The sequence below is a fragment of the Manacus candei genome, unplaced genomic scaffold (assembly GCF_025592945.1).
Source record: "Manacus candei isolate 608988 ecotype Guabito, Panama unplaced genomic scaffold, ASM2559294v1 h1tg000121l, whole genome shotgun sequence".
NCBI lineage: Eukaryota > Metazoa > Chordata > Aves > Passeriformes > Pipridae > Manacus > Manacus candei.
The window spans coordinates 223,567-248,202 of NW_026138169.1; the positions used below are offsets into that span (position 1 = coordinate 223,567).

Here is a 24,636-nt window from a genome sequence, read left to right on the forward strand (position 1 = left end):
CTCCCTGGGATCCTCCACTCCCCGCTGTGCCACAGCCTCTGAGGAAGGGGGATCCTGCCCCACCACCCACCCCCACGGAGCCCTGCCGTCCCAGCAGGAAGGGATGTCCCCTGTGGGGGGACCCTAGATGCAGCCTTGGCCCCAGATGCTTGTGTTCACACCACCTCCTTTGCTGCTGCCCAGGCTCGGGGAGGGCGGGCCAGAGGAGCTGCTGCAACCCCCAAGTGCAGGGGGCTGGGGCAGCCAGAGCCCAGAGCTCAGCCCCCCACTGGCTGCTGTGCCGGGGCCTGATCCGTCCCCCTCGCTGAGTTGTGTCTGTGCCGCCGGTGTCCATCTGTCTGTCTGTGCCAGCAGCAGTGTCAGCACTGCCAATAAATGTGTTGGAGAAGCAGCAGTGGCGCAGGAGCCAGAGGGGCACAGGGAAGGGGACAGTGGGGTCAGGGCTGGACCCCCACAGTCACGGCCACAGCCACAGCTGCCCTGGTGCAAGCACCTCCACAGTCGTACAAAATCAACCACGTTTACTGCACAGCTGAACACAGGCTCAATGTGAGCAATTCCAAAGCTCCCAGCCCCCTCCCTGCCCCTCGGAGCGCAGTGGGGCCGGAGGCGAGCGCAAGCACAGCCCCATGGCACCGGGGCCCATGGGCACTTCTGTGGGGTCAGACCCACAGCATGTACCCCAGTACATGCACTAGTCCCACCACCCCCACCCAGCTCAGGCCAAACAGCGCAGACAGATCCTTCCGGGTTCAGAAGACGTGTCTGGAGGATCCCAGGAGCAGCTGGGAGCAGCCGCACCTCCCACAGCAGGGGCCCAGCGGGAAGGCAGCACCGAGAGGGGCCACAGTCCCTGGCCAGCACAGGCGGCCCCAGGCCCTGCCTGGGGTGAGCAGCACGAGGGACCAACCCCCCTACTCTGCCGGCACTGGGGAGCACTCGGGGGGGCCAGGGCTCCCAGACACATTCCTGTAGAGGGAAGCGAAGCGGGCCTGGCACTCCGGGAGCAGCCGGCGGCCCACACCGGAGGCCAGTCCTGCCAGGCAGTGCACCCGCACGATGCCCGCCTGCCCACCCGACACCAGCCAGCCCTGCGAGTCCAGGTTGGGGCTGAAGCGCACCTGGGGGAAGAGAGGGGTTCGGGAGGCGTGGGGCTGAGGCACCGGGACCTGGGCCCCCAGAGCAGCGCTGCTGCTGCAGGGCTGGGGCTGGGCCTGGCCCCCTCACCTTGTGCAGGGCCTCCAGCTGCAGGCGGTCGAGGCTCAGCTCTGCCTTCACCTCCTGCGTGTGCATCCTGCGCATGGGCTCCCGGCTCGCAAAGTTCTGGAAGCTGCGCTGGAAAGGGGCAGCACCACCTTGGGCTGTGGGCCCGGGGCAGGAGCACTGCAGGGACCATGGTCCCAGCTCTGCTAGATGTGAGGGGCTGCCCCAATGCCCCAGCAGCGTCTCCTGGCCCTGCCACCCCCACAGCCCAGCCACAGCCCCACAGGCCCCACTCATGCGGCTGGACCACCAGCTGCATCCTGCCCTCTCCTACCAGGTCCGTGTCCTGGAATTGGATGTAGCTCCTGGCCACCATCTCACTGTAGCACCGGGTCCTGGGCAGTGCCTGCTCAGTGCTCTTGGGCCCGGCAGGGCTGCAGGGCAGCAGGTTGGCTTTGTACACTGGCTGTGGGTGAGAGGGGGCTCAGGGCAGGGCAGGGGTCCTGCTGCTCCTCTGCAGCCGGGGGCCACCAGGGATCAGCAGTGTGGGGGGCCCAGGATGCTCTTCCCATGCCCCCTCCCTGCCTGGCTCCCCGTGTGCTGGGCCAGGCTCCCCCCCGACCCCGAAACACAACAGCCTCTTACAAATCTGCGGTCCAAGGAGCGCTTGACATTTAGGGGGTTGATGGCCAGGTCAGGCAGCACCGCAGCCACCAGCTCGCCGGTGATGTCACCCGCAGCCACCGTGTTCAGCCAGTCTGAGCCAGAGATGCTCTGCAGGGACAGAGGGCTGGAGGGTGCGGGGTCCCCACCACCCCCAGCCAGGCAGCGTCACCCACCCCTACCCGCGAGCCCCGGGCCCCAGCTGGCGCTGACCCGGCCCCCGGGACATAACGGCCCCACACCAGCCCTTACCCACACAGTGCCCTTGCGAGGGGCCACGAAATAGGCCTTGAAACCCAGGTACCCGGCGTCGATGTAGTGGATCCCGCAGAGCCCATACCTGCGGTGGAAGGGACAGGTTAAGGACAGAGCTCTGTGCTGCCACTGGGACTGCACGAGCCAGGCACAGCCCACCTTCCCCCAGACCCGGGTGGCAGGGGAGCCACCCTCGCTCTAGCAGCATGTCACAGGGCAACGAGGCAGCTCAGGGCAGATCCTGGAGACTGAGAATTCACCAGGAACACAGACCCCTTCAGCAGGACCCCCGCTGCCCTGCCCAGGGGCTGGCTGTCCCCTGGCCCACCCTTCCTGTGTCCCAGGATGGCACGGGAGAGGGGATGTCACGCTGTGCCGCTGCAGTGTGACCCAGCACAAGCAGAGCCTGCCTTTGCCACGGCATAGCTGTACAGTCCCAGGAAGGGGGAGGCCAGAGGGGCCCCTTGGGGGGTTGAACCAGGCCCCAGCAGTGGGGCTGGACTCTGGCACTCACGAGGCATAGCAGTTGTCCTGGGCCACAGTGATGCCATTGTAGGGCAGCAGCCAGGCCACCTCAGTGCTCAGGAACCTCTTGATGCTGTTGATGGGCTCGTAGAGTCGCCGCAGGTCCCAGAACTTGATCTTGCGGTCACTGCCTGCCGTGACCAGGAAGTTGCTGAGAACCAGGAGAAAGGGAGCACTGAGAGCCCAGCGCAGAGCCGGGGCCTGTCCTGGTGCAGGGTCCAGGTGGCCCCAGTCCCCCAGTGGCTCTACTGCCCTCACCATGGAAAGCCCAACTCTATCCCTCCAGTGTTGCAGAAGGCCAAGTGCCATTGGCACCATGGCCTCCCAAGCCCCTCTTGGCAAAGGAACCCCTCCTGAAGGAGGGAGCCCCTCTCCCGGCAGCACCTGTGCCCGCTCCTGCCCTCACTTGTCGGCCTTGCACCACTCGATGCTCCGGACCGCGTGGTCGTGGGCCAGGAAGCACTGGAAAGGGTAGAGCTTGAGGGAGGCATCGGGCTGGTGCACACATTGCAGCAGGGACTTGGTGAGCAGGTTCCAGATGGCCACGGTGCCTGTGGAGAGACCCATTTCCCTGAGGTGCTGCTGATGGCAGAGGTGTTGCAGTGTGGGACGGGAAGCGGCACAGGCAGGACTGTGGAATATGGCAGCCAGGCTGGAGCTAGGGCTCCGAGCAGGACAGGATGGCAGCAGGACCTGGCAGTGGCATGGGCAAGGTTGTGGGAGCTGTGGAACACAGCAGCCAGATGAGAGCTGGGGCCAGGGCTCAGAGCAGGACAGGATGGCAGCAGGACCTGGCAGGACAGCATAGAGCTGCAGATCACTGGAAGGCTGGCAGAAAATTCCATCCAGGCAAGTTGAACAGATGTGGATTAGGCCAGAGCCACATCCTGGAGCCGACAGGTATGTGAGGGTGCCGACGGCCAGCCCAGAGAAGCCTTCCCCCACCCCAGGGATAGGCAGAGGTTCCAGCACAGCACCCACCGCTGGCTGCTGCTCCCCGCATCCCTCACCCCTGGGCTCCCCCGTTCCCTGCCCCAGCCAAGGATGAGGGAGCTCTAGGGTCTCTGCCAGGGCAAGGGCTGCTCTCCCAGTGCTGCTGTAGGGTGCAGGAGAGACTCACCGTCATAAAACCCCGCTGCCAAATGATGGTGGGGCTTGGAGGGCATCCAGGAGAGGCTGAAGCACTGCCCACACTCGGATGCGTTCCCTGCCTGGATGGAGCCCACCTGGAGCGTGGCAATGCACTGCACCTGGGGGCCAAGGGACAGCCCTGGGTCACAGCCTGGCGCTGGTGCCATCCGTGCCCTGAGAGCCGGGATGTGCAGGGTGGGAGCACAGCTCTGCTCTGCCCCTCCAACGCTCCGCAGCTGCCCCGGCTCCTCCCCGCTCTCCCACCTGCACCGGCCAGGGGGCTTGCTGGGTGCTGGCCCCGACAGGGACCACCGTGGTGGGGGACACTGACCTTGCAGATAAGGTGCTTGTGGAGGGGCCCATCTAGAAGAGAGCAGAGTGGGGTCAGGGCAGGTACCAGCTTTCTGGGAGCTCCCTGCCTGGAGCCTGGATCGCAGCTCCCCATGGCCTTGGCCAGGGCTCCTGGTTCCTGTCCTGCCACCCCCCCAGAGCAGTGTCCCCAGCACAGCAGGAATCAGAGCACATGGAGCACCAAACCCAAGAGCCAGCAGGGGCAGGACCCCAACCAGGCCTGCCAATGCGGGAGGAAGCAGCCCCCTGAAAGGCACTGCAGACAAAGGTGAGGCAGGGCTGACATGCCCCCACCCCACCATGACTGGCACCAAAGTCAAGGGCATGCGATGATATGCAAGGGCAGACGTGACTGTGGCCACCCTAGGGAGGGAAGGAGTGGCTATGCAGGACATCTGCTCCATGGGGTGATGGGGCTGAAGGAGGTAGCACTCCTGGGGAAGGAAGGCTGCAGAGACCCCGTGGCCAACGGCTTAGAGTGAGGTGCCCATGGGACCCCCCCACACCAGCTCCATCTGCCAGAAAATCCCCCCCACCAGCAACACCTGACACGCGTGCTGCGGGGACCCTGTCCCACACCCCTCAGGCCTGTGGTCCCCCTGTGCCCAGCGCAGGGCTGTCCTCTGGCACAGCAGGCAGCAGACAGGCACGTCCCAGCCCGGAGCATGGCAGTTGTGGGTGGAGGCAAAGAGGAGCCATGCATCTTCCCTGGCACGGCTGTGACAGCCGGGACATGGTGCGGAGACCAGCCCCGGCTCTGCCAGGCAGGAACACCGGGTGTGGATTCCTGGTGCCCCAGGGACAGCCAGCACAGCCACGCCAGCCTGGGAGCCGCTAGCAGGGCTCAGCACTGCAGCCTGGCACTGATCCTGCGGCTGGGAATCAGTGCTCCAGCCTGCCTGTGAGGCAGAGAGATGGTACGTGCGGTCGCAGGCACCGACGTGCCGGGCCCCAGCCGGTGGCAGGAGCCGGGCCCCCCCGGAGGCCAGGCGGGCGCTGTGGCAGCAGCCCAGCCAGCCGCAGTGGGCGCAGGCACGGCCGACGCGCTGCGGGGCCGGGAGCCGCACCGCCAGCCCATTTCCCACCGTCAGCGAGGACGTGCAGGCTGTCGGCCACGGCTGAGCGCCCACCGCCAGCACGCGCCGGCCATCAATCCCGCCCAGCAATCCCGCCTGGCGCCGGCACAGCCTATTACAGGCACCATTAGCTCTGAGCCGGCCCAGCGCTCCCGTCCTGCCCTGGCACTTGGCTCAGCCAGGCTGGAGGGAGCAGCTCCAGCAGCAGGACACGCTCCCAGGGGCCAGCAGGGATGTAGAGAATGGCTGGGGAAACACTGTGTGGCTGCATCATACTCTGCATCCCACTACAGCCACAGCGACACTGCCAAGAGCCCCCAGCTTTGGGGGCTGCCTGCGAGCCGTGTCCCAGCCAGCCTCCTGCAGTGTCCCCAAGACTGAATCAAAGCAGCACTGTGACACCCTCTGACACCAAAAAGCAGCCTTGGACCCCCACACTGTGCCCTGTGCCAGATGCCAGGCTGGGGGCAGCAGGGTCCCAATCCCAGGGGTAAGGTGGGCTCACTGCCTCCTCATGCAGCTCCCGGGTTGGGACATGGTTCTGCCGGCAGTTCCCCAGCACAGTGGGACACCGTGGGCAGGGGGGCTCCAGCCCCAGGGTTCGCAGCCCCACCCCAGCACAGTGGGAGGAAGGCCAGGATGCCCCTACCCGGCGGCGCAGCTCTTCCTACCTTTTACCTGTGTTGTCTTGGCGCAGTGCAGGGCCCCGGGGTGCGGCAGGGCGTACACCACCACCCTGCCGTCTGAGAAGGCGGCAGCCAGCAGGCCCAGCCGGCTCATCTGTGGGTGCTGGAGAAGGACAGACAGGCTCAGCCCTCAGGTCACCCCTCAGGACCCTCAGGGAACCCAAGGTGAGTGCTTTGGGCAGCACTCACCGTCCGGGCCGTGGCAGGTGGCTCCCAGGCCCCACTGGGGCAGAACTTCATGTCCCAGACGCAGCCGTGGTCGGCAGCGATGGCATAGGCCAGCCTGGCTTTGTCAGGAGAGCTGTGGGCACAGGTCAGGCCATGAGGAACACGACAGCTGTTGCCCAGCAGCTCCGGTAGACACAACTGCACACCAGCAGCAGAGCTGGCCACCAGCACAGCCCCCATGGGGTTCAGGCCGTGGCTGGTGGTTCTGGGAGAGGATCAGCCTCACCACCCACTCAGCCAGAGAGACACGAGGCCTGGGCCCTGCCCCATCCCTGGGCAGCCCCTGGCCCCTTCCCCAGGCCCTGCCACTCACCCCTGCTCCAACTGCAGCGCACCCAGGCCCCAGAGCTGCAGGAGCGCGGGGCCCGTGTGCAGCCCGGCCACGCTGTGCGTCTCCTCCATGCTCCTGTGGCAGGACACGGCCACGTACTGCGGGGCTGCTGAGCCCTCGGGAGTCGGGCACCACTCCATTGCCCACACCGGGCCACCCACAAAGAAGGAGATGTCCAGGCGCTCTGGGTGGGGCTGCAGGGAGCTGAATCTGAAGGGGGGAGAGAGGTGAGGGCTGCTGGGACCCCAGGGCACAGCACGGGCCAGTTGCCCAGCCCATGGATGACCCTGGGGGCCACTGCCAGTCCTAGGCCCCACAGGGCCTGAGGACACCCTGTCACACACCTGTTTACCCTGTACAAGGCACCGTCGTCCTCAATGCCCTCACGTTGGATGGAGAAGAGGGGAGACTTCTCCTCTGCTGGCAGGTACGGGGCAGCCTCACTGTGCAGGCAGAAGGTGAGACGTGTCCCTGCCCCTCACCCAGTCACCCCAGCACAGCCCCATGCCCTAGCACTATCTCAGCCTCTGTGTGACTCCAGCAGCTATGGAGGGTCCATAGCCAAATCCAAGAGATCCTCCTTGCCCACCCCCTCACTCACTCTGCACACTGTTGGGACCTGCCCCACTTCCCCCCAGCCCCACTCCCTCTCCTCCTGCTTCAACGGTACCTGTCAGAGAGACACGTCCACCTGTGTGCCATTGGGATCCAGTCTGGGAACTCCCACTGCGAGTGCTTCTGCTCCCGCCTGCAGTGTGTGCCAGGCCTCAGCCACGGCCCCGTGCCCGGCACAGCCAGCACCCTCTGCCTTCCCCCCCTCATGGCACAGCCAGCACCCCCTGCCCTCACACCCTCCCCATGGCACAGCCAGCACCCCCTGCCCTCACCCCATGGCACAGCCAGCACCCCCTGCCCTCACACCCTCCCCATGGCACAGCCAGCACCCCCTGCCCTCACCCCATGGCACAGCCAGCACCCCCTGCCCTCACACCTTCCCCATGGCACAGCCAGCACCCCCTGCCCTCATCCCATGGCACAGCCAGCACCCCCTGCCCTCACACCCTCCCCATGGCACAGCCAGCACCCCCTGCCCTCACCCCATGGCACAGCCAGCACCCCCTGCCCTCACACCCTCCCCATGGCACAGCCAGCACCCCCTGCCCTCATCCCATGGCACAGCCAGCACCCCCTGCCCTCACCCCATGGCACAGCCAGCACCCCCATCTCTCATACCCTCCCCATGGCACAGCCAGCACCCCCTGCCCTCACCCCATGGCACAGCCAGCACCCCCATCTCTCATACCCTCCCCATGGCACAGCCAGCACCCCCTGCCCTCACACCCTCCCCATGGCACAGCCAGCACCCCCTGCCCTCACACCCTCCCCATGGCACAGCCAGCACCCCCTGCCCTCACCCCATGGCACAGTCAGCACCCCCATCTCTCATACCCTCCCCATGGCACAGCCAGCACCCCCTGCCCTCACACCCTCCCCATGGCACAGCCAGCACCCCCTACCCTCACACCCTCCCCATGGCACGGGCAGCACCCCTTGCCCTTGCCCACAGCCCCTGGCCCTGCCCCATCCCAGTGGAACACCCAAAGGTTTCTCTGCCCTTGGGCCTGTGCCAGTGACGATACCAGGGCACCAATGATCACCCCGTGGCCCCCTGAGCCCCCCAGCACCCCAAGCCCCTGCTCACAGGCTGCAGGTGAGGCTGGAGCTCTTTTCCACTGGGGCCATGATGGAGTTGGGGAAGCCGTTGGGAGCGAGGCCTCGGCACGGGGGCTTGGATCTCTGGGCACAAGAGCAGATTCAGAGCAGTCCCCTGAGCCCTGGGGGACTCGCCTGTCCCAGAGCACCAGCCCAGCCTCTGAGAACAGTGCTCTCCCCAGCCACTGTCACAGTGTCACGCTGGGCTAAAGACACAGAGCCCCACTGCAGGGACTTCCAGGATACCAGGACCCCTCCAGGACCCACCTCCACCTCTCACTGCTCCAGCAGGAGCCCAGGCTCTGCTCCCTCTCCCAAAGGACCTGTCCTTGTTCCCATCCCCATTGCCCGTGGCCCTGTGTCACCCATGTCCTGCCCCAGGGCTGTCGTGCCCCTGTCACTGCTGTCACACCTGGAGCTGTTTGTGCTGGGACACAGCTGAGGGGCCCAGGCAGAGCCCCTGCCCCTGCCCTCACCCCTGTGGCCGCCGTCCTCCCGCCGTGCCCTCGGGGCGCCTCCAGCTCTGGCTCCGAGGCCTCGCTGAGCATCACATCACTGCCCTCCTCCTCCTCCTCCTCGGCCTGCAGCACCTCCTGCGAGGGCACGAAGTCGGCGTCTCGTGCGGGGTCGTCGCTGTCCGTGTCCTCCTCCTTTCTCCTCCGGCTCCGGTGCTTCCCCTGGACACACTCGGGCTCTGGCTCCGGGGCCTCCTCGGTGGGAGCAGGGGGCTGGCACACAGACATCAGCTCCTCCGCCAGCTCCTGCAGGTACAGCAGAGCCCTGGGAGCCCAGGGCAGTGCCCGGAGCTGAGCACGGGGCAGCACAGGGACAGCCCTGCCCCTCTGGCCCCTGGGCAGGGGGTTGATCTGCTCCAGCTGCACCACAGCCCACCAGCACAGGACCCCCAGCTCCCCCCAGCAAACTCCTCCTGCTTCCCCAGGAACCAAGGAATCTCCCCATGCCCCAGATCCAGAACTCGTGGATGCAAACACATTCCTGAAAGTGGGAAATGATCGTTCTATGGGGAATCGGTTCATGCCACCAAAGTGGGACAAAGCCCCACAGGGAAGACACTGAGACTTCTTGGGATAGGCAGAGGCCATGGAATCATGGATTCAGGGGACAGTTTGGGTTGGAAAGGACCTTAAAGCTCATTGTATCCCACCCACTGCCACGGGCAGGGACATCTTCCACTATCCCAGGTTGCTCCAAGTTCCGTCCAACCTGACCTTGGACACTTTCAGGGATGGGGCAGCCACAGCTTCTCTGGGCAACCTGTGTCAGGGCCTCATCACCCTCACAGGGAAGAACTCCTTCCCAAAATCCCATCTAGTCCCGTCCTCTGGCAATGGGAAGCTATTCTCCTTGTCCTGTCCCTCCAGGTCCTTGTCCCAAGTCCCTCTTCAGCTCTCCTGGAGCCCCTTTAGGCCCTGGAAGGGGCTTTCAGGTCTCTCTGGAGCCTTCTCTTCCCCAGGTGAGCACCCCCAGCTCTCCCACAGGTGGCCCCCGACCCCCACTGCCGCCTCCACTTACACTTTGGCCGCCCTCCTCTTGGGCCGCCCGCCCCGGGGGGTGTCCAGGCCGGCACCCTCCTCGCTGCTCCCCAGCATCTTCTGCACCCGGATGGGCTCCCGGGGCGGGGACAGCTCCAGCAGCAGCACCTCGGCCTTGCCCTTCCCGCCGCGCTTCCCGGGAGTCCCCGGGGTCGGCCCCGCCCCGTTCGCAGAGCTCTCGCCATGCCCCTCCGCCGCCCCATCGCGGTTGATTCGGGGCCGCACGTTTTTTTTCGGGGATTTGGCAGCTTCTCCTCCACCATCACAGTCCGGATCTCCCGGCGGTGACTCTTGCCCTGCCCAGAAACACCGGAATCAGCGCCAACCCCCTGCAAGACTCCCCGGCACGTCTCGGTGTCCCGCAGCACCGGGCGCGGCGTTACCGCTTCGCACCCGGGGAGCCCCCCCTACCCGCCACCCCCGGTACATACGGAGCGCTCGCTTTTCACCCTCCCGGTCCCCACTACGGCTCCGGCTGCGCCCGGCGGACCCCGATGCCCGTCGCAGCCGCCCTCGGCGGCTCCGCTCCCGGCAGCGCGGCCCGCGGGCGGCGCTTGACGCCATCGGGGGCTCCCGGAGCCGCCGCCCCGCCGTGGGGCCGCGCCGCCAGCAGCGAACCGGAAGCAGAAGCGGCAATGGCGCGGGATGATGACGTAACGGAAAGTGCTCTGGCGGGGCGGGGCCACGAAGATCCCCAGGGCAGCAGAAGGGGCGGTGCCTCCGCGGAGGGGCGTGTCCATGCAAATCACACACCGCTCGCGGGGGACGCCGGGACACGTCCCGCACACAAACCCCGCGGCCACGCGCGTCCGCGGGCGCTGCTGTCGGGGCGGGGCCGTGCGGGACGGTGGGGAGCGCGGGGCCGCACGGGTGCGGGGCCGGGTCCTCGGTGAGCGTGTGCTCGGGGTGGGTGCGCGGGGCGGGCCCGGTGGGGCTGGGGAGGTGGAGTCATACTTACCTGGCAGGGGAGACACCATGATCAGGCAGGTGGTTTTCCCAGGGCGAGGCTCATCCCTTGCACTCCGGGTGTGCTGACCCCTGCGATTTCCCCAAATGCGGGAAACTCGACTGCATAATTTGTGGTAGTGGGGGACTGCGTTCGCGCTCTCCCCTGGTCTCATGGTCAAAAACAGAAATATCCTGGGGAAAAGGAGGGTTATAGTGATAGTTCAGGCAGTGTCGGTCTGCTGGAGGGCAGGAGGGCTCTGCAGAGGGAGAGATGGGAAGGATCCAACAGTGTGGGTTTAAACAAGGCCAAGTGCCGACTCCTGCACTTTGGCCACAACGACTCTCTGTGGCACCACAGTCTGCAGATAGAACAGCTGGAGAGAAAGAGACCTGGGGGTGCTGTTCGACAGCAGCTGAACATGAGCCAGAATGTGCCCAGGTGGCCAAGAAAGCCGTCGGGACCTGGTCCGGATCAGGAACAGTGTGGCACCAGGACCAGGGAAGTGATTCTTCCCTGCACTGGTGAGGCCCCCCTGGAGTACTGTGTCCAGTTCTGGGCCCTCAGCTCAGGAAGAATGTCGAGATGCTGGAGCAGGTCTGGAGAAGGGCAACGAGGCTGGTGAAGGGTCTGGAGCACAGGTCTGATGAGGAGCAGCTGAGGGAGCTGGGTTGTTGAGCCTGGAGAAGAGGAGGCTCAGGGGAGACCTCACTCTCTACAGCTCTGACAGGAGGTTGGAACCGGGTGGGGTTGGAGCCAGGTTGGAGCCTGGGGCTCTTCTCCCAGGCAACCAGCAGTAGGACAAGAGTATGGTCTTAAACTGCACCAGGGGAGGTTTAGGTTGGACATTGGGAAGTTCTTCACAGAGAGAGTGGTCAGACATTGGAACGGGCTGCCCAGGGAGGGGATGGAGTCACCGTCCCTGGAGGTTTTTAAGAAGAAACTGGATGTGACACTGGGTACTCTGGGCTGGGTGACAAGGGGGTGTTGGGCCATAGGTTGGATTTGATGATCTCAGAGGTTTTTTCCAACCCAGTTGATTCTGTGAATGGGAGCCCTGCGGCCGCAGGCATCACCCGCTGGAGGTGGCGAGGGGACAGCAGAGAGCCTGGCACTGGATGGGGACGTAGTGAGGGACAAGGAAGCCGCAGGACGTCGGACCGTGGGTGTAGGGGACGATCCCCAAGGTGTCTGGGACCCTCCGGAAGGGCAGGAAGGCAGTGAGGGGAGCCCAGTCCCAGTGAGAGGCTGCGGAATAGCTGGAGGTCCTGGAGCATCCCGGGGCGCCCTCTCCGAACAGGCACTGCCGATGCCCGGGAGACGCATCCACATTCCCGGTTGGAATTGGCCAGTGGGCGGGGCCGCGGGAGGGGGTGTGGAGGTGCCGGCGCCCCTCGGGAATGGGACACATCCATACCCGAGTAGGGGTATTGAAGTGAAGCAGCCCAATGGAGACCAGTTACTGCGAGAGCCTCGCAGGCCATAAAAATGTTGTTGTGCAGTTACCACTCTTGGTTCGATCTGTCTTTGACCACGAGACCAGGGGAGAGCGCGAACGCAGTCCCCCACTACCACAAATTATGCAGTCGAGTTTCCCGCATTTGGGGAAATCGCAGGGGTCAGCACACCCGGAGTGCAAGGGATGAGCCTCGCCCTGGGAAAACCACCTGCCTGATCATGGTGTCTCCCCTGCCAGGTAAGTATGACTCCACCTCCCCAGCCCCACCGGGCCCGCCCCGCGCACCCACCCCGAGCACACGCTCACCGAGGACCCGGCCCCGCACCCGTGCGGCCCCGCGCTCCCCACCGTCTCGCACGGCCCCGCCCCGACAGCAGCGCCCGCGGACGCGCGTGGCCGCGGGGTTTGTGTGCGGGACGTGTCCCGGCGTCCCCCGCGAGCGGCGTGTGATTTGCATGGACACGCCCCCCGCGGAGGCCCCACCCCCGCCTCGGAGCCGCTCCGCCGTTTGCGACGCGATTTGCGTGGCCACGCCCCTTTCGTCAGCCCCGCCCCCGAGGTGCCGCGCCAGCCCCGCCGCCCGCGGTACCCGATCGGTGCCCGGCGCCGGGGCTGCACCGGCCGCGGTTCCCCAAGGCCTCACTGCTCCGGGCACCGTCCGCCACCGCGCCGGACCCCGCGGGAAGGCTCCAGTTCAAGGCTGGCGCCAGAGGCCACGGCAGGAGGGGCCCGAGCTCTTCCACTGCAGCCCAGCTCGAGGGGGCTGCCAGAAGCTCAGCTGGAGGAGGTTGAGCCAGGGGCCATCACCACAGTGTCCCTTTTTCCCCAATTCCCAGAGGAGAGGCCCAGGGACACAGAAGACCCTTCCCTGCTGCAGCTTGGAGCAGGAAGAGAGGGGCTTGGGCCAGCACGCCCAAAGGAAGGTGCAGAGCTACCCCAGTGGTGACACAGGTGCCAGGGCTCTGCCACACCACAACAGACAGCACACATAGGGTACTGTGGGCCTAGTTTATTAGTGTCCATGCAGCTGTCCTGACTATTGATCCACGTTCTTGACACGCAGGACCACAGGCACCGAGGTGCAGGGGATCATGCCCAAGTCTGTGATGACCAGATCCACCAGGTCTGGGGGTGTCACATCATAGACCAGGTTGAGGAGACGCAGGGACTTGTTCTCAGCCCAGCCCCCCAGCTGGGCCTGGCCCTTCCGGAGCACAATCAGGTCATCGGGGTCATCTGTGGAGAGAGAAGCAGCCGGTAGGATCAGGGGGAAGGACAGCACCTCTCCATCCTGCCCTGGGAGCACACACTGCTGCTGCCTGCCAGGCCCCCCTGACTACGAGTGGTGTCCCCTCGCCCAGAAAGCAGAATGGCAGGGCAGAGCAGCCTGCTGTGGCCCGCAGCAGGGAGTGGGATGACATCCTAGGTGGGAGGAAGGGGACAGAAGCCATACCCAGCTCATTGGAGACAAAAGAGTCTGTCTGCACTCGCTCACAGAACTTGTAGGTCTCACAGCAGACCAGGACAGGCACGTTGTAGGCCTTGGAGACCAGCGCGATCTGTGATGTCCCCACCCGGGACATGACAGAGCCGTTGGCCAGGAGCGCGTGGGCTCCCAGCAGCACTTTGGACACCTGCCAGGGCAGCACAGGGACCTGTCAGCACCTCTGATGGTGCTGCAGCCTGCCCCGCGCCGGCCCCGGCCCAGCCCCTCACCTCGGGCAGCACGTAGGAGATGGCGTTGATCATCACGTAGGTGCAGTGGATGCCCTTGCGCACCAGCCGGCGCAGCGTCTCCCGGCCCTCCAGGCGCGGCCGGCTGTCCACCACGACCACGCGGAACGCGCGGCCCTTCTTCGCGTGGGCGTCGCACAGCGTGCGGTTCACCAGGGAGGAGCTGGCGGGCACCGTCAGGAGCTGCCCCCTCACGCCAGGCCAGGCTCTCACCCAGCCACAACGTCCACCCTCGCCCTCATGAGTGCTGCCCCTTCCAGAACCTTCCTGCCACGACGGCTCCCAGGGCCCCTCTCCCTGTCTCTGCACAGGGAACCACCCCTGGGAAAGCGGACATCTCAGTCCTCCCTGAAGCAGCACTGACCTCCCCATCTGTAACCATCATGACGTTCTCTTCAAACTCTCTCCCAGTTTCCCTCTCCCAATGCTCCAGGCCCGCACTGGCCTCCTGCCCCTGTTCTTTCCTCTATCCAGGACACACATCACACCTGGACTCTTGCTGCAGCAGTCTCTGGCTCCTTTTCCCACCTCTACTTTCTGGGACATAGGCCTCCCAAGGAAGAATAAGCTCACATATTTTTGCTTTCTGACATTTGACTTTGCTGCAGCTTGTTTAAAATCCAGTGAACAGCCACGACTGCTCTGCAAGTGCCCTGGGTGGAGGGAAGCTGTGACTCTGCCTGATCATGGGGTTCTTGGAACCCAACTCTGGACACACCAGATGAGACAGAGCCAAGCCCTGCATAGGACTAGCACAGCCTCACTTCCTGTGCTCACTTCCGTGCTGTTCCATTTCCTCCTCCCACTCACTGGCCTGGTTGCTCGTGCTCTGTGCTCACCATCCATACACCAGGATCACGTCATGGTCATTGATCTTCTCAAAGGCAGACCTTGAGATGGCTTCAGCTGCCAGGACAATCTTCTCCCGCAGGTATTTGTCAATTGTGTCCTGCAGCTTCTCCTTTGCCTGGGGAGACACAGACATCCCATACAGACCTTCTCACTCTCTGCAGCTCCCTGTTGGAGCCAGATGGGGGTTGGTCTCTTCTCCAAAGTAACATGCTTCCAACTCCACTGAAGCACCATTCCCAGTCTGCATCCCACCCTTGCTCCCAGTCTGCATCCCACCCTTGCTCCCAGTCTGCATCCCACCCTTGCTCCCAGTCTGCATCCCACCCTTGCTCCCAGTCTGCATCCCACCCTTGCTCCCAGTCTGCATGCCACCCCACTCCCCATTCAGCCTCTCCACCCCGGGCCTAGAGCCTGCTGCTCAGCAGGGCCACTCACCTCCTCCTCTCGCAGGGTGTCAGGCAGGCATGAGATCTCCTTCTTGAGGAACTTGATGGCGTTGCCCATGCTGGCCGAGAGCGGCCGGCACTGGTTCAGGAAACTGCAGAGGAAACTGGTTTAGTTACAGAGCAGCCCGGAGGGCCAGGACAGGGCCAGGAAGGGTGGGCAGGGAGGCAGAACTGCAGGGAAGTCACCTGAAGTTTGAGTGCACACCTTTCCAGAGAGGTGACTGATGGACCACGCTCCGTGGAGCTTTGGCACCTGGAGCCCTCACCTGATATGTGGCTTCAGCTTCGCCACCAAGTCCCGAGACAGCTCCTCGTTGGGGGGAGTGGAGTAATCCCGGATCAGCTGGCACAAGAAGGAAGGGAGCATGAGCTCAGGGCACCTCAGGGTAGGGCAAGCGACCACCCTGTCCAAGGGGCTGCAGCCCAAGCATGTGTGCGTCCTGCACAGCCTGACACTGCCACTGTGGGGCAAAGGGTGTCCTAGCAACTCAAATCTGCAGTGCCAGTGCCAGAACAGGACCCCAGCAGGGTCCACAACCCAGAGGAAGAGGCTGATGATGACTGAGTATAAATACAGCCTCAGCAGTCAGGGAACAGGAACACACACCTGTGCCTGCTGCAACACCCCTGCCGCCAGGTATCTGCTCACATACCTGTTTGAAGACTTCCAGCAGCGCGATGCAACGGGCATTGGAGCCGTTGATGATGCCCTGGGAGTACTGGAGGCCAAGGCGCACCACTGCTGGGTGGATCACCGTGGAGGGGATGCTGCAGGGACCAGTGGGAGGGAGCTGTCTGCACCTCTGCAGCCCAAAACAACCAACCCATTGCTGGGCCCCAGCCCAACCACCCGAGGGACAGCCCAGGAAGGGAGCTGGCAGTGACCTGAGGAGCCAGGTTCACCCCGCAGCCCCTTCTCCTGTGGCCGAAGTCACTGAACAGGGAGGACGTCAGGCTGCCCCTGCCACCGCTCCCCAAAGCAAGTGAAAGGGTCCCCCACCACCCCATCAGGCCTATCCCACATGCAGGACCAAGACACCCCATCTCTCTGCAGCCAGGCCAATAGGCCAGTAACAGCAGAGCCCAACATTGCCAGGGGCCTGGGCTGGGGAGGCCTCATACCTCATCTGCTGTGTCAACGGCTTCTTCCTGCTGTACTGGTGCAGGTGGGAGAACAGGTTGACTTTGGTGCCATAGTCCTGCCTCAGAGGTACCTGCAGCCCAGTGTGATGGCTCAGCCAGGGTCGCCAGAGAGCCCTGCTCACTCCAGGGCCACCAGTCACACCCAGCACTTGCTCAAGGCACGCCGAGATCCCCTCTGCCCTCAGAGAGCAGGTCGCAGTCCCACCATGTGCCCCCCCAGCTCCCATGGCACGGCTGCCCCAGGCATGCAGCCTGTCATCCAGCCTTCCTCCTACCTGCTGCCGCTCCAGCTTCTTGGCCAGTTTCCTCTGGGCAGCGGGGTCATCCACCTGCACGTGCTCCGGCAGCCGCTTCACCACTGCGAGGAAAGCCGGGGTGAGGCCAAATTGCCCTGGAGCACCCCCAAATTCAGAGAAGGCAGGGCAGGGCAGGATCCAGGGACAGGCACGACCCACACTACAGATGGATTGCATAGGCAGCCCCAGCCTGTGCCCACCCCAGACCCTCCCTCCCCGCTCACCCACCCTCTGCACCCTGTGGTGACCGTGGCCTTACTGGACTGGGGCTCGGTGGGGCTTGGCCGGGGCTTGGCTGCAGTGACTGCCTGGCTCAGCTCTGCCTTCCTGGCCTGCTTCTGGGCCCGCTCAGCCTCCTGCTTGGCCCGGCGCTCTGCTCGCAGCTCCGCTTTGCTCTTGCCTGCCGCGGGCTTGTTGCCGTCGCTGGGGCCATCGGTCGAGGCCGGGGGGGACGCGGGGTGAGCGGCTGCTGCGGGGCAGGGAAGGGGGAGTCTGTACCCAGCCTTCATCGCCGGGAGATGCAGCCCAGTGAGAGGCAGGGAGAGCCCTCTGTGCCAGAGGCTGCCCTGGGAGAGGGCACCTCAAGCAGCTCGCAGCCCCGGGCGGCCCCGCGCTCCTGCGGGGAGGAGAGTGGGCTCTCTGCTCCGCAGTCCCTGCGGGAACGCGGGTGTGCGGGGGCGCAAGGGCTGGGACTGGGCTGCGGCGCGGGGGGACGCCCCGGCGGTCCCGCTGGAGGACGCTCCCGGCCCAGGGCGCTGCCAGCCCGGGAGACCCCCGGTCCGGCCCGGCGCTGCCCCGCCCGGGGCTCTGCGGGGACGGCGGCGCTCACCCGGCGGCTGCCCCGGCTCGGGGGGCGGCCCCAGCTCCGCGGGCTCGGCCGACGGCCCCTTCTCACTCCTCTTTTTCTTCTTCTGCTGCTTCTTCTCCTTCCGCAGCTGCAGCTTCTCCTCTCGGGAGAGCTCCGGGGCCTGCGGGCACACACCGTCAGGCGGCCCCGGCTCCGCACCGGCCCCGGCCCGGCTCATCTGCGGTCCCGCCGGCATTGGCGCGGCTCCCTCGGGGCCCGCACCTGGAAGGAGGGCAGCGTGAGCGGTGCCGGTGCCGGTGCCGGTCCCGGTGCCCCGGATCCCGTCCCGCACTCACCCTCCCGCTCCGCCATGGCGCCCGCCCGCAGCGCCCCCTGCCGGCCGGAGGCTGCTCCGCGTGACTCCCGTGACGTCATCCTCCCCGCGTGACGCGCCTGACGTCACTCCGCGGGCGGGGCGGTGCCGGTCGGTCCCGGGTCCGGTCCCGGGGGTCCCTCCCGCTGCCCCGCCCCCCCGGTCCTGCCCCCGCGGCCGCCGCGGCGGGACCGGCCCGCTCGGGCCCGCGCTCAGCCCCGCGCGGCGGGGGCGCTGCGGGGCCGCTGAGGCGCGGCGGGGCCGCCCCGGGCGGGCGGAGCGGGGCGGAGCGGGCCGGGCGGGGCGGCCCCGGGCGGGCGGAGCGGGGCGACCCCGGGGCGGGCGGTGCCGCCGGCCGCGCCATCGCGGGGAGCGCCGGCCCGAGATGGCGGCGGCGGGAGGCGGGTAGAGAGGGCGCGCTCGGCCCGGCCATGCACTTCTCCATCCCCGAGACCGAGACCCGCGCCGGGGACGGCGGCGCCGCCGCCTACGTGGTGAGCGGGGCCGGGGGAGAGGAGCCGTCCCTCGGAGCAGAGCGGGCGGCGCGGCCCGGGTGCGGTGCGGCCCCGGTGGGGCCATGCGGGCCCGCAGCCCCGGCGCGGTGGCGGTTCGAGATCAGGATCGGGACCGGTGCCGGTGCCGGGCGAGGCGGGCAGCCCCCGGCCCGCCGCAATCCCCGGCCTGCTCCCCGTGCCAGGGCCGGGCGAGGATCGGGCTCCGCCGCGCCCCGGGAGCAGGTGTGGGGGTCCCTGGGCCCGCCCCGGGGGTGCCCGGCCCTTGCCCTGCCCGGGGCGCCGCGGGCGGGGGCGGCAGCGCGCACGGGCCCCGTCCGGTCCCATCCCCGGCCGCGGCTCATCCTGGCCCGCCCGTCCGTCTGTCCGGGCTTCCTGTTTTGCTCCGTGCCCTGCGCCGTGAGCGCCTCGGGAGCGGGGCCGGGGTGCGCTGCGCTGCGGGACGGTGGCGGCCACGGGGTGCCCGGACGCCCCCCGGGGCCGGCAGTAGCGGACAGAGCCCCCGGGGTGGGTGGTGGCTCCGGGACGGTGCTCTCGGGGTGAAGGTGGGCAGCCCTGGGCTCCACGGTCCCGCGGGGACCCTCCGGTGCCGAGATCCCTCTCCGGAGCATTCCCCTTGGGAGCCCGAGGTGGGGTGTAAGGGCACGGACGCGGTGGTGAGCAGCGATGGAGGGACCTGGCGATCGCAGGAGCTGCGGTTGCACAAGACTGGAGGAGCAGGCAGCCCCCGAGACGTTTTGACGCCATGACCCCCTGCACTTTGCCCTCGGCAGTCACAGTGGCTCTTTGGGCAGGGGGAGACCTCAGGAGAGCCCTTGAGCAGGCCAGGGACTGGGCAGGAGCCGTGACCCCACAGAGGGCCCTGAGTTGGGCAGGTGTGAGTGCTGCCTGGACCACCCGTGTCCCTCCTGGTCCCTCTGCGGGGACCTTGAGACACCGGGCTGATGCCTTTGAGTTGGGAGATGCCAGTGTGAGCTACAGTGTGGCTGTGCCAGTGCCTCTGCTGAGCCTGGGCAGCCCCAGCGCTCAGTCAGGAGGGCACTGGGGGCAACCACAGGAGGCTGGGCTGCCATGGCTGGCTGGAGGCTCATCCTCCCATCCTACCAAACACTGCTCTGAGGACGGCAGGAGCTGAGGGGACAGTGCTGTTCCCTGGGAGGACGTTGCCCATGGTGCTGGGAGCTGGGCTGTGGAGTAGCTGGGCTGTGGAGTTGCTGGGCCCAGAGCACTTGGCAGCCAAAGCTCTGCTCTGCCTGTGGCGTCAGAGGGAGCTGAGCCAGGGCAGAGGGGGCACCAAGAGACACAGCCAGGAACCAGCTCCACGGGGTGCCCTGGGAGCTGGGAGGGGTGGCATTGCCTCCTGGCTTGGGGACACTTGTGTCTGTGGGGCTGCAACATGGCTCTGTGCTCCCTGTAGCTGGGCAGTCACAGGGTTGGGCCTTCCTGGTGTCCAGCACATACATCTCTTGAATGTGCTCATTCTTCCTGAATGGTTTTGACAATCTGTCCCTTGACAGGGTCCTCAGGGGCGTCGCCTCTTCCTGGGTGCTCCCTGAGGTGTCCTGTGTGCCTCGAGCTGGGCAGACCCTGGGCCCCCTCCATCTGGCGTGTGCTGGGATCTGACTGGCATCTCTCCCTGCAGGCCTACAACATCCACGTGAACGGGGTGTTGCACTGCCGGGTGCGCTACAGCCAGCTCCTGGGGCTGCACGAGCAGGTAGGGAGGGTGGGGGGAGCTGCGCTGCCCACTCCTGCTCTGTGACATCCCGACTGAGTTCTTGCACACTGCAGGTTGCCCACGTGGCTAAGGGATGCTGGTGAGCTCTCTGCTCCCCTTGCTGGGTCCCTGGGAGTCAGCTGTGGTGGGGGCTTGGGGGCCACCAGGGAGGTTCTCGCAGCACTCTGCTCTTTTCCCAGTTAAGGAAGGAGTATGGTGCCAACGTGGTCCCAGCCTTTCCCCCAAAGAAGATCTTCACGCTCACCCCGGCGGAGGTAGAGCAGCGACGGGAGCAGCTGGAGAAGTACATGCAGGCTGGTAAGCTGCCTGCCTGTCCCAGCCCAGTCGTGCAGGGCACTGAGGCACTGCCCATGGCTTCCTCCTGAACTGCTCCATTCACCAGGGCCCACCTTGGCACTCCCGGTGTCACGCTGGCATTAGCTGGGCTTGTCCTCTGGATGCCAGCTGCTGTCCCAGCCCCTGCCCTGCGCAGGCAGAGGGGGGCCCTGCAGGGGTTCCTGGCTGCCCCAGCACAGTCTGGGGCCAAACCGAGGAGTGCAGAGGGGCTGGGCACTGGTGTGGGTCCCTGTCCCTTCTCAGGGACTCCTGATTCCTCGCTCCCCTTCCCGCAGTGCGGCAGGACCCGATGCTGGGAGGCAGCGAGACCTTCAACAGCTTCCTGCGCAAGGCCCAGCAGGTGAGGGTGGGGCCAGGGCAGGGGCCCTCAGGCTGCACCCAGGGGCCGGGGTGCCAGTCCTGCTTCTCTCTCCAGGAGACGCAGCAGATCCCTACGGAGGAGGTGGTGCTGGAAGTGCTGCTCTCCAATGGGCAGAAGGTCAAGGTCACCATCCTCACCTCGGACCAGACGGAGGACGTCCTTGAGGTGCCAGAGCTCTCATGCTGGGTGTGACCAGCTCCTCCTGCTGCATTCTGTGGTTTCCCACATGTGTGGGGTTCTCGCAGCCCAGCAGCCCCCCCGGCCCTCCTTGCCACATCCCCACCCCAGAGCAGGGTTGACTTGGTGGGACTGAAGAGCTAGGAGCTGGAAAGGGTGTGCTGATGGGCGTCTCTGGGGCCACACTGATGTCGAGGGGGCCCCCAGCTGTTTCCTGGTGGCAGTGACGCCTCAGGCCTGGCCTCAGGGCAGCAGAGGTGCTGGCTTCCTGCTGTTGAGAGGCCCCAGAAAGCACATGGGCTGGGTCCTACTGCAGGGTCAGGATGCAGGAGTGCCACCTCTCTCGGGAAGTGGTGACCTCCTGCTCTCACTCTCAGGCTGTAGCCTCCAAGCTGGATCTGCCAGATGACCTGGTTGGCTACTTCAGCCTCTTCCTAGTGAGAGAGACCAAGGATGGAGCTTTCTCCTGTGAGTAGAGCCCACTGCAGTGGACATCTGCCCTGTACCCTGCCCGGAGTGAGGGCTGTGTGCTTGGACCCTGCCCTGGATGGGAGGCCCAGCGGGTACCCCAGGCACCCTGGCTGAGGGGTCTGGGGGCACTGCTGCCCTGAGCCACTGCTGACCTGGTGTTTCCCCACAGTCGTGCGGAAGCTGCAGGAGTTTGAGCTGCCATATGTGTCGGTCACCAGTCTGCACAACCCCGAGTTCCGGATCATCCTGCGCAAGAGGTGAGCCGGGGGCAGCAGTGGGGTGCTGTCTGAGGCTCCCTGTTCAGCAGAGGGACCCTGCTCTCCTGCCACTGCTGCCCACGTGGGCTTTGGCCTCCAGGAACACACCTGGCCATGACACCGGGGCATGGGCTGCCCTGCTTGGCTCAGCCCATCCCATGGCATCCTGTTTAGAGGGGGAGCAGGGCACAGTGACCAACGGTTACAGGAGAGCTGGCCAGAGAGTCAGCCTGGTGCCTCATCCCACAGGAGGATGATTTTCTCCCCATCGCTGTTAGGAGCTGGGGAATAGGTTGACCCATGTGGTTCTCTTCCAGCTACTGGGACTCGGCCTATGATGACGATGTGATGGAGCATCGTGTGGGGTTGAACTTGCTGTATGCGCAGGTGAGGGTCGGTGTGGCCCAGCCAGGTGAGGAGGGGCACTGCACCCCTCAGCCACGGCTGTGTGTGGGCTTGTGTGGCTCTGAGCCCAGCTGCTCACCAGCCTCTGCTGCTTGGTAGACGGTGTCGGACATCGAGCACGGATGGATCGTGGTCAACAAGGAACAGCACCGGCAGCTGAAGTCCTTGCAGGAAAAAGTTTCCAAGAAGGAGGTAGGGGAGGGTGTGATGCCATGACTGGGGCAGTCCTGGTGCTGCACCAGCCCTGCTCCTGTGTGGTGCCAGGTTGGTCACCTGTTCCTGGCCTGGGTGGACGGCCGGCGGTGCTGAGCATCCCCGGATCTGCCCGCAGTTCATCCGCCTGGCGCAGACCCTCAAGTACTACGGCTATCTCAAGTTTGACCCCTGCGTCACCGACTTCCCAGAGAAGGGCTGCCACGTCGTCGTCAGCGCTGGCAACAACGAGCTCAACTTCCAGGTGCGGCTGCCGAACGAGCAGATCAAGGAGGGCAGCTTCAAGGTCACGCGCATGCGGTGCTGGCGGGTCACATCCTCGGTGAGTGACGCCTGGGGAGCAGGGAGGGCTCCGGGGAGGCTGGAGGGACCTGGCTGTGCCACCTCTCCCCAGGAAAGGTGCTGGCTCTGACGCTGGCTTCCAGCCCAGCAGGCCTGGGGAGGGTCCGAGTTGTGCCTTGGGGGATCGTTGGTGTGAGGACGTTCAAGGGGCGCTGATGGTGGCAGAAGGCTGGTGGGCACTGCGCAAGTGTTCCACACCTGACTGAGCACGGCCCTCGGTCTGCACTGGGGCCTGGGGAGCTGCCACTTCCCCTCAGGAGGTTCCCAGCCTCAGTGTGTGCCCTCGCAGGTGCCAATGAGCAACGGCCCCTCAGGGAGCAGCCCGGGGAAGTCCGAGGTGAAGCTGGAGTTGGCTTTTGAGTACCTGATGAGCAAGGACCGGTTGCAGTGGGTCACCATCACCAGCCCACAGGTAGGGCTGCCTGCATGCTGGTCTGGCAGTGGCTGTGGGGAAAAGGGTCAGTCTGGGCCTGGTGTGGATGTGGGAAGCGTGTGGTGTGTGGAGCCCTGTGACACCTCTCCCTTGCAGGCCATCATGCTGAGCATCTGCCTGCAGTCCATGGTGGATGAGCTAATGGTGAAAAAGTCTGGAGGCAGCATCCGCAAGGTGAGAGTTGGGGCTGGATGGTGTCTCCGGGGTGGGATCCTAACCTGCCCCTGTGACTTCTTGGGGTCTGGGCTGGGCCCTGAGTGCTCCCCTCAGGATGGGGCCGGCAGACAGATCCCCAGGGCCAATTTTAAGCCCCGGAGCTGCCTCCGGGGACCCTGCGGCTGAGCCGAGCTCCTCCCTGCAGATGTTTCGGCGGCGGGTGAACGGGGCCCTGCGGCGCTCGGACAGCCAGCAAGCTGTGAAGTCGCCCCCTCTGCTGGTGAGTGGGGCCCTGCGGGCCTGGGCGGGGCACATTCACAACCACGGGCTCTTCCGTGCGTTGGGTAAGAGAGTCCACTGCCCCTAGAGAAGCCACTGTCCCCTTGGCAGGGCTGGGGCAAGCCCAGGGGACAGCAGGGCTGTGGTGCCCCGCTCCCAGACGACTGGGAAGGGAAAGAGGTCCTGGACCCACATCGGTGAGCCTGACTCCCTGGGGGAGGGAAGGACAGAGGGTGGCCTGGCCTCATCCCAGGAGAGTGGGTGGTGGGATGGGTGGATGTTGTGTCCTACAACCCCGAGCTCCTGACTGTCGTGTCCTCACAGGACTCACCCGATGCCTCCCGGGAGCCCATGGCCAAACTCTCGGTGAGTCGTGTGTGGGTGCCGGTGCCCTCAGGCTGAGCAAGGAGGGGAATTAGGAGGGTCCTCTGTAACATCTCCCCTCTCCACAGAGCAAGCTCACCTCTGTCAGCCTGCGTGGGATCAGCCACTCCAGCTCTGCTAACGACGTGGGTGCTAACGACTTCCACGGCAATTATGCCTTTGAGGGCATTGGCGATGAGGATCTGTAGTGCTCCCCTTCCCAGGACAGCCCCGGCCCAAGTGAGGGCCTTTGCTGAGGAATGTACGACCTGCAGCCAGGTTGCAATCAACGTGCCTCTCACCTGCTACATCCACCTTCCCCTGCTCCCTGGGGCTGGGAGCTCACCCCCAGCCCGCCGTTGCCTTCGGGGTGGGGCAGCTGAACTCCTCCCACTGCTGGCTCCAGCTGGGAGACCCGAGCAGCGCACCTGGGCCGAGCCCTGGAGCAGTGGCGTGGGGCCTGGCTCAGCACAGGGGGTAGAGCTGCCCCTTCCCCAGCTGGGAGGGCCTGGCCCAGCCTGGGGGCAGCTGCTCCGGGTGGCCCCGGGCAGGCTCCATAATGCCAAATTAGTGTTTAGGTTTGTGCTCCGAGACAGAGTGCAGTAAGCTGTCTCAGGGGGCTCCGTGCTGAGCCCCCTCTAACCCGCTCATAGATGCCAGTGTAATCTAGGCTTGTAACCACGTATCTCCTGCTGCTCAGCCCGACAGAGCATTAATGGACAGTAACTGATGTTTACACACTGCAACAATGATTAAAATGGATCCTGATTGGTACTGGGCTGTTTGTTGTGGGGTGCCTGCTGTCCCAACCTTCCCCGTGCCAGCCCTGTGCTGTCTTTCCC

General features: G+C 65.6%; 3 protein-coding genes and 2 non-coding genes across 9 annotated transcripts; 2 read left to right on the plus strand and 3 right to left on the minus strand.

Annotated features, from left to right (window-relative positions):
• Positions 1-22: 22 nt before the first annotated feature.
• Positions 23-10,327, minus strand: GTF3C2 (general transcription factor IIIC subunit 2). Of its 3 annotated transcripts, none has more exons than XM_051770617.1 (18): positions 10,147-10,327; positions 9,696-10,011; positions 8,639-8,942; positions 8,152-8,246; positions 7,120-7,197; positions 6,794-6,892; positions 6,432-6,659; positions 6,080-6,191; positions 5,876-5,993; positions 4,109-4,140; positions 3,767-3,896; positions 3,053-3,197; positions 2,636-2,797; positions 2,119-2,206; positions 1,849-1,977; positions 1,538-1,669; positions 1,228-1,330; positions 23-1,121 (listed from the first exon to the last, which is right to left on the minus strand). In XM_051770617.1, the coding sequence occupies exons 1-18, from the start codon at positions 10,277-10,279 to the stop codon at positions 124-126; spliced, it is 3,402 nt and encodes a 1,133-aa protein (XP_051626577.1). In that variant the 5' UTR covers positions 10,280-10,327; the 3' UTR covers positions 23-123. The 3 variants fall into 3 exon arrangements, 2 of the variants coding, with proteins under 2 accessions (XP_051626577.1, XP_051626578.1); XM_051770618.1 differs by having other exon boundaries at positions 781-1,121; positions 1,228-1,335; XR_007900335.1 differs by lacking the exons at positions 23-1,121; positions 1,228-1,330 and having other exon boundaries at positions 1,849-1,993.
• A 338-nt stretch (positions 10,328-10,665) lies between these two features.
• Positions 10,666-10,829, plus strand: LOC127462222 (U1 spliceosomal RNA). The gene has a single exon (XR_007900357.1). It is a non-coding gene; the product is annotated as a U1 spliceosomal RNA (small nuclear RNA).
• A 1,372-nt stretch (positions 10,830-12,201) lies between these two features.
• LOC127462223 (U1 spliceosomal RNA) lies at positions 12,202-12,365 on the minus strand. The gene has a single exon (XR_007900358.1). It is a non-coding gene; the product is annotated as a U1 spliceosomal RNA (small nuclear RNA).
• Positions 12,366-13,114: 749 nt separating this feature from the next.
• Positions 13,115-17,888, minus strand: EIF2B4 (eukaryotic translation initiation factor 2B subunit delta). 3 transcript variants are annotated; one of them, XM_051770604.1, is made up of 12 exons: positions 17,735-17,888; positions 17,421-17,660; positions 16,851-17,057; positions 16,571-16,653; positions 16,275-16,366; positions 15,806-15,920; positions 15,419-15,495; positions 15,142-15,244; positions 14,694-14,821; positions 13,837-14,017; positions 13,574-13,754; positions 13,115-13,356 (listed from the first exon to the last, which is right to left on the minus strand). In XM_051770604.1, exons 1-12 carry the CDS (start codon positions 17,811-17,813, stop codon positions 13,157-13,159), a joined length of 1,686 nt encoding a protein of 561 aa, XP_051626564.1. In that variant the 5' UTR covers positions 17,814-17,888; the 3' UTR covers positions 13,115-13,156. The 3 variants fall into 3 exon arrangements, with proteins under 3 accessions (XP_051626564.1, XP_051626563.1, XP_051626565.1); XM_051770603.1 differs by having other exon boundaries at positions 16,851-17,060; XM_051770605.1 differs by having other exon boundaries at positions 16,851-17,060; positions 17,421-17,559; positions 17,661-17,828.
• Positions 17,889-18,078: 190 nt separating this feature from the next.
• Positions 18,079-24,572, plus strand: SNX17 (sorting nexin 17). The gene is made up of 15 exons (XM_051770609.1): positions 18,079-18,245; positions 19,906-19,980; positions 20,181-20,298; positions 20,613-20,677; positions 20,753-20,863; positions 21,253-21,343; positions 21,516-21,603; positions 21,921-21,990; positions 22,108-22,200; positions 22,340-22,543; positions 22,853-22,975; positions 23,093-23,170; positions 23,358-23,432; positions 23,756-23,797; positions 23,884-24,572. Exons 1-15 carry the CDS (start codon positions 18,183-18,185, stop codon positions 24,001-24,003), a joined length of 1,416 nt encoding a protein of 471 aa, XP_051626569.1. The 5' UTR covers positions 18,079-18,182; the 3' UTR covers positions 24,004-24,572.
• Positions 24,573-24,636: the final 64 nt, after the last annotated feature.

Coding starts and splice junctions, on each gene's coding strand:
- GTF3C2 (XM_051770617.1), bottom strand. CDS start 10,279: ATGGCGTCAAGCGCCGCCCGCGGGCCGCGCTGCCGGGAGCGGAGCCGC. Junction 3,897..4,108: donor ACAAGCACCTTATCTGCAAG/GTCAGTGTCCCC, acceptor CTTGGCCCCCAG/GTGCAGTGCATTGCCACGCT. Junction 1,978..2,118: donor CTCGCAAGGGCACTGTGTGG/GTAAGGGCTGGT, acceptor CTGTCCCTGCAG/AGCATCTCTGGCTCAGACTG.
- EIF2B4 (XM_051770603.1), bottom strand. CDS start 17,813: ATGACGTCACGGGAGTCACGCGGAGCAGCCTCCGGCCGGCAGGGGGCG. Junction 17,661..17,734: donor CGCCATGGCGGAGCGGGAGG/GTGAGTGCGGGA, acceptor CCCTCCTTCCAG/GTGCGGGCCCCGAGGGAGCC. Junction 13,357..13,573: donor TTTTGTCTCCAATGAGCTGG/GTATGGCTTCTG, acceptor CTCTCTCCACAG/ATGACCCCGATGACCTGATT.
- SNX17 (XM_051770609.1), top strand. CDS start 18,183: ATGCACTTCTCCATCCCCGAGACCGAGACCCGCGCCGGGGACGGCGGC. Junction 21,344..21,515: donor CAAGGATGGAGCTTTCTCCT/GTGAGTAGAGCC, acceptor GTTTCCCCACAG/TCGTGCGGAAGCTGCAGGAG. Junction 22,201..22,339: donor AAAAAGTTTCCAAGAAGGAG/GTAGGGGAGGGT, acceptor ATCTGCCCGCAG/TTCATCCGCCTGGCGCAGAC.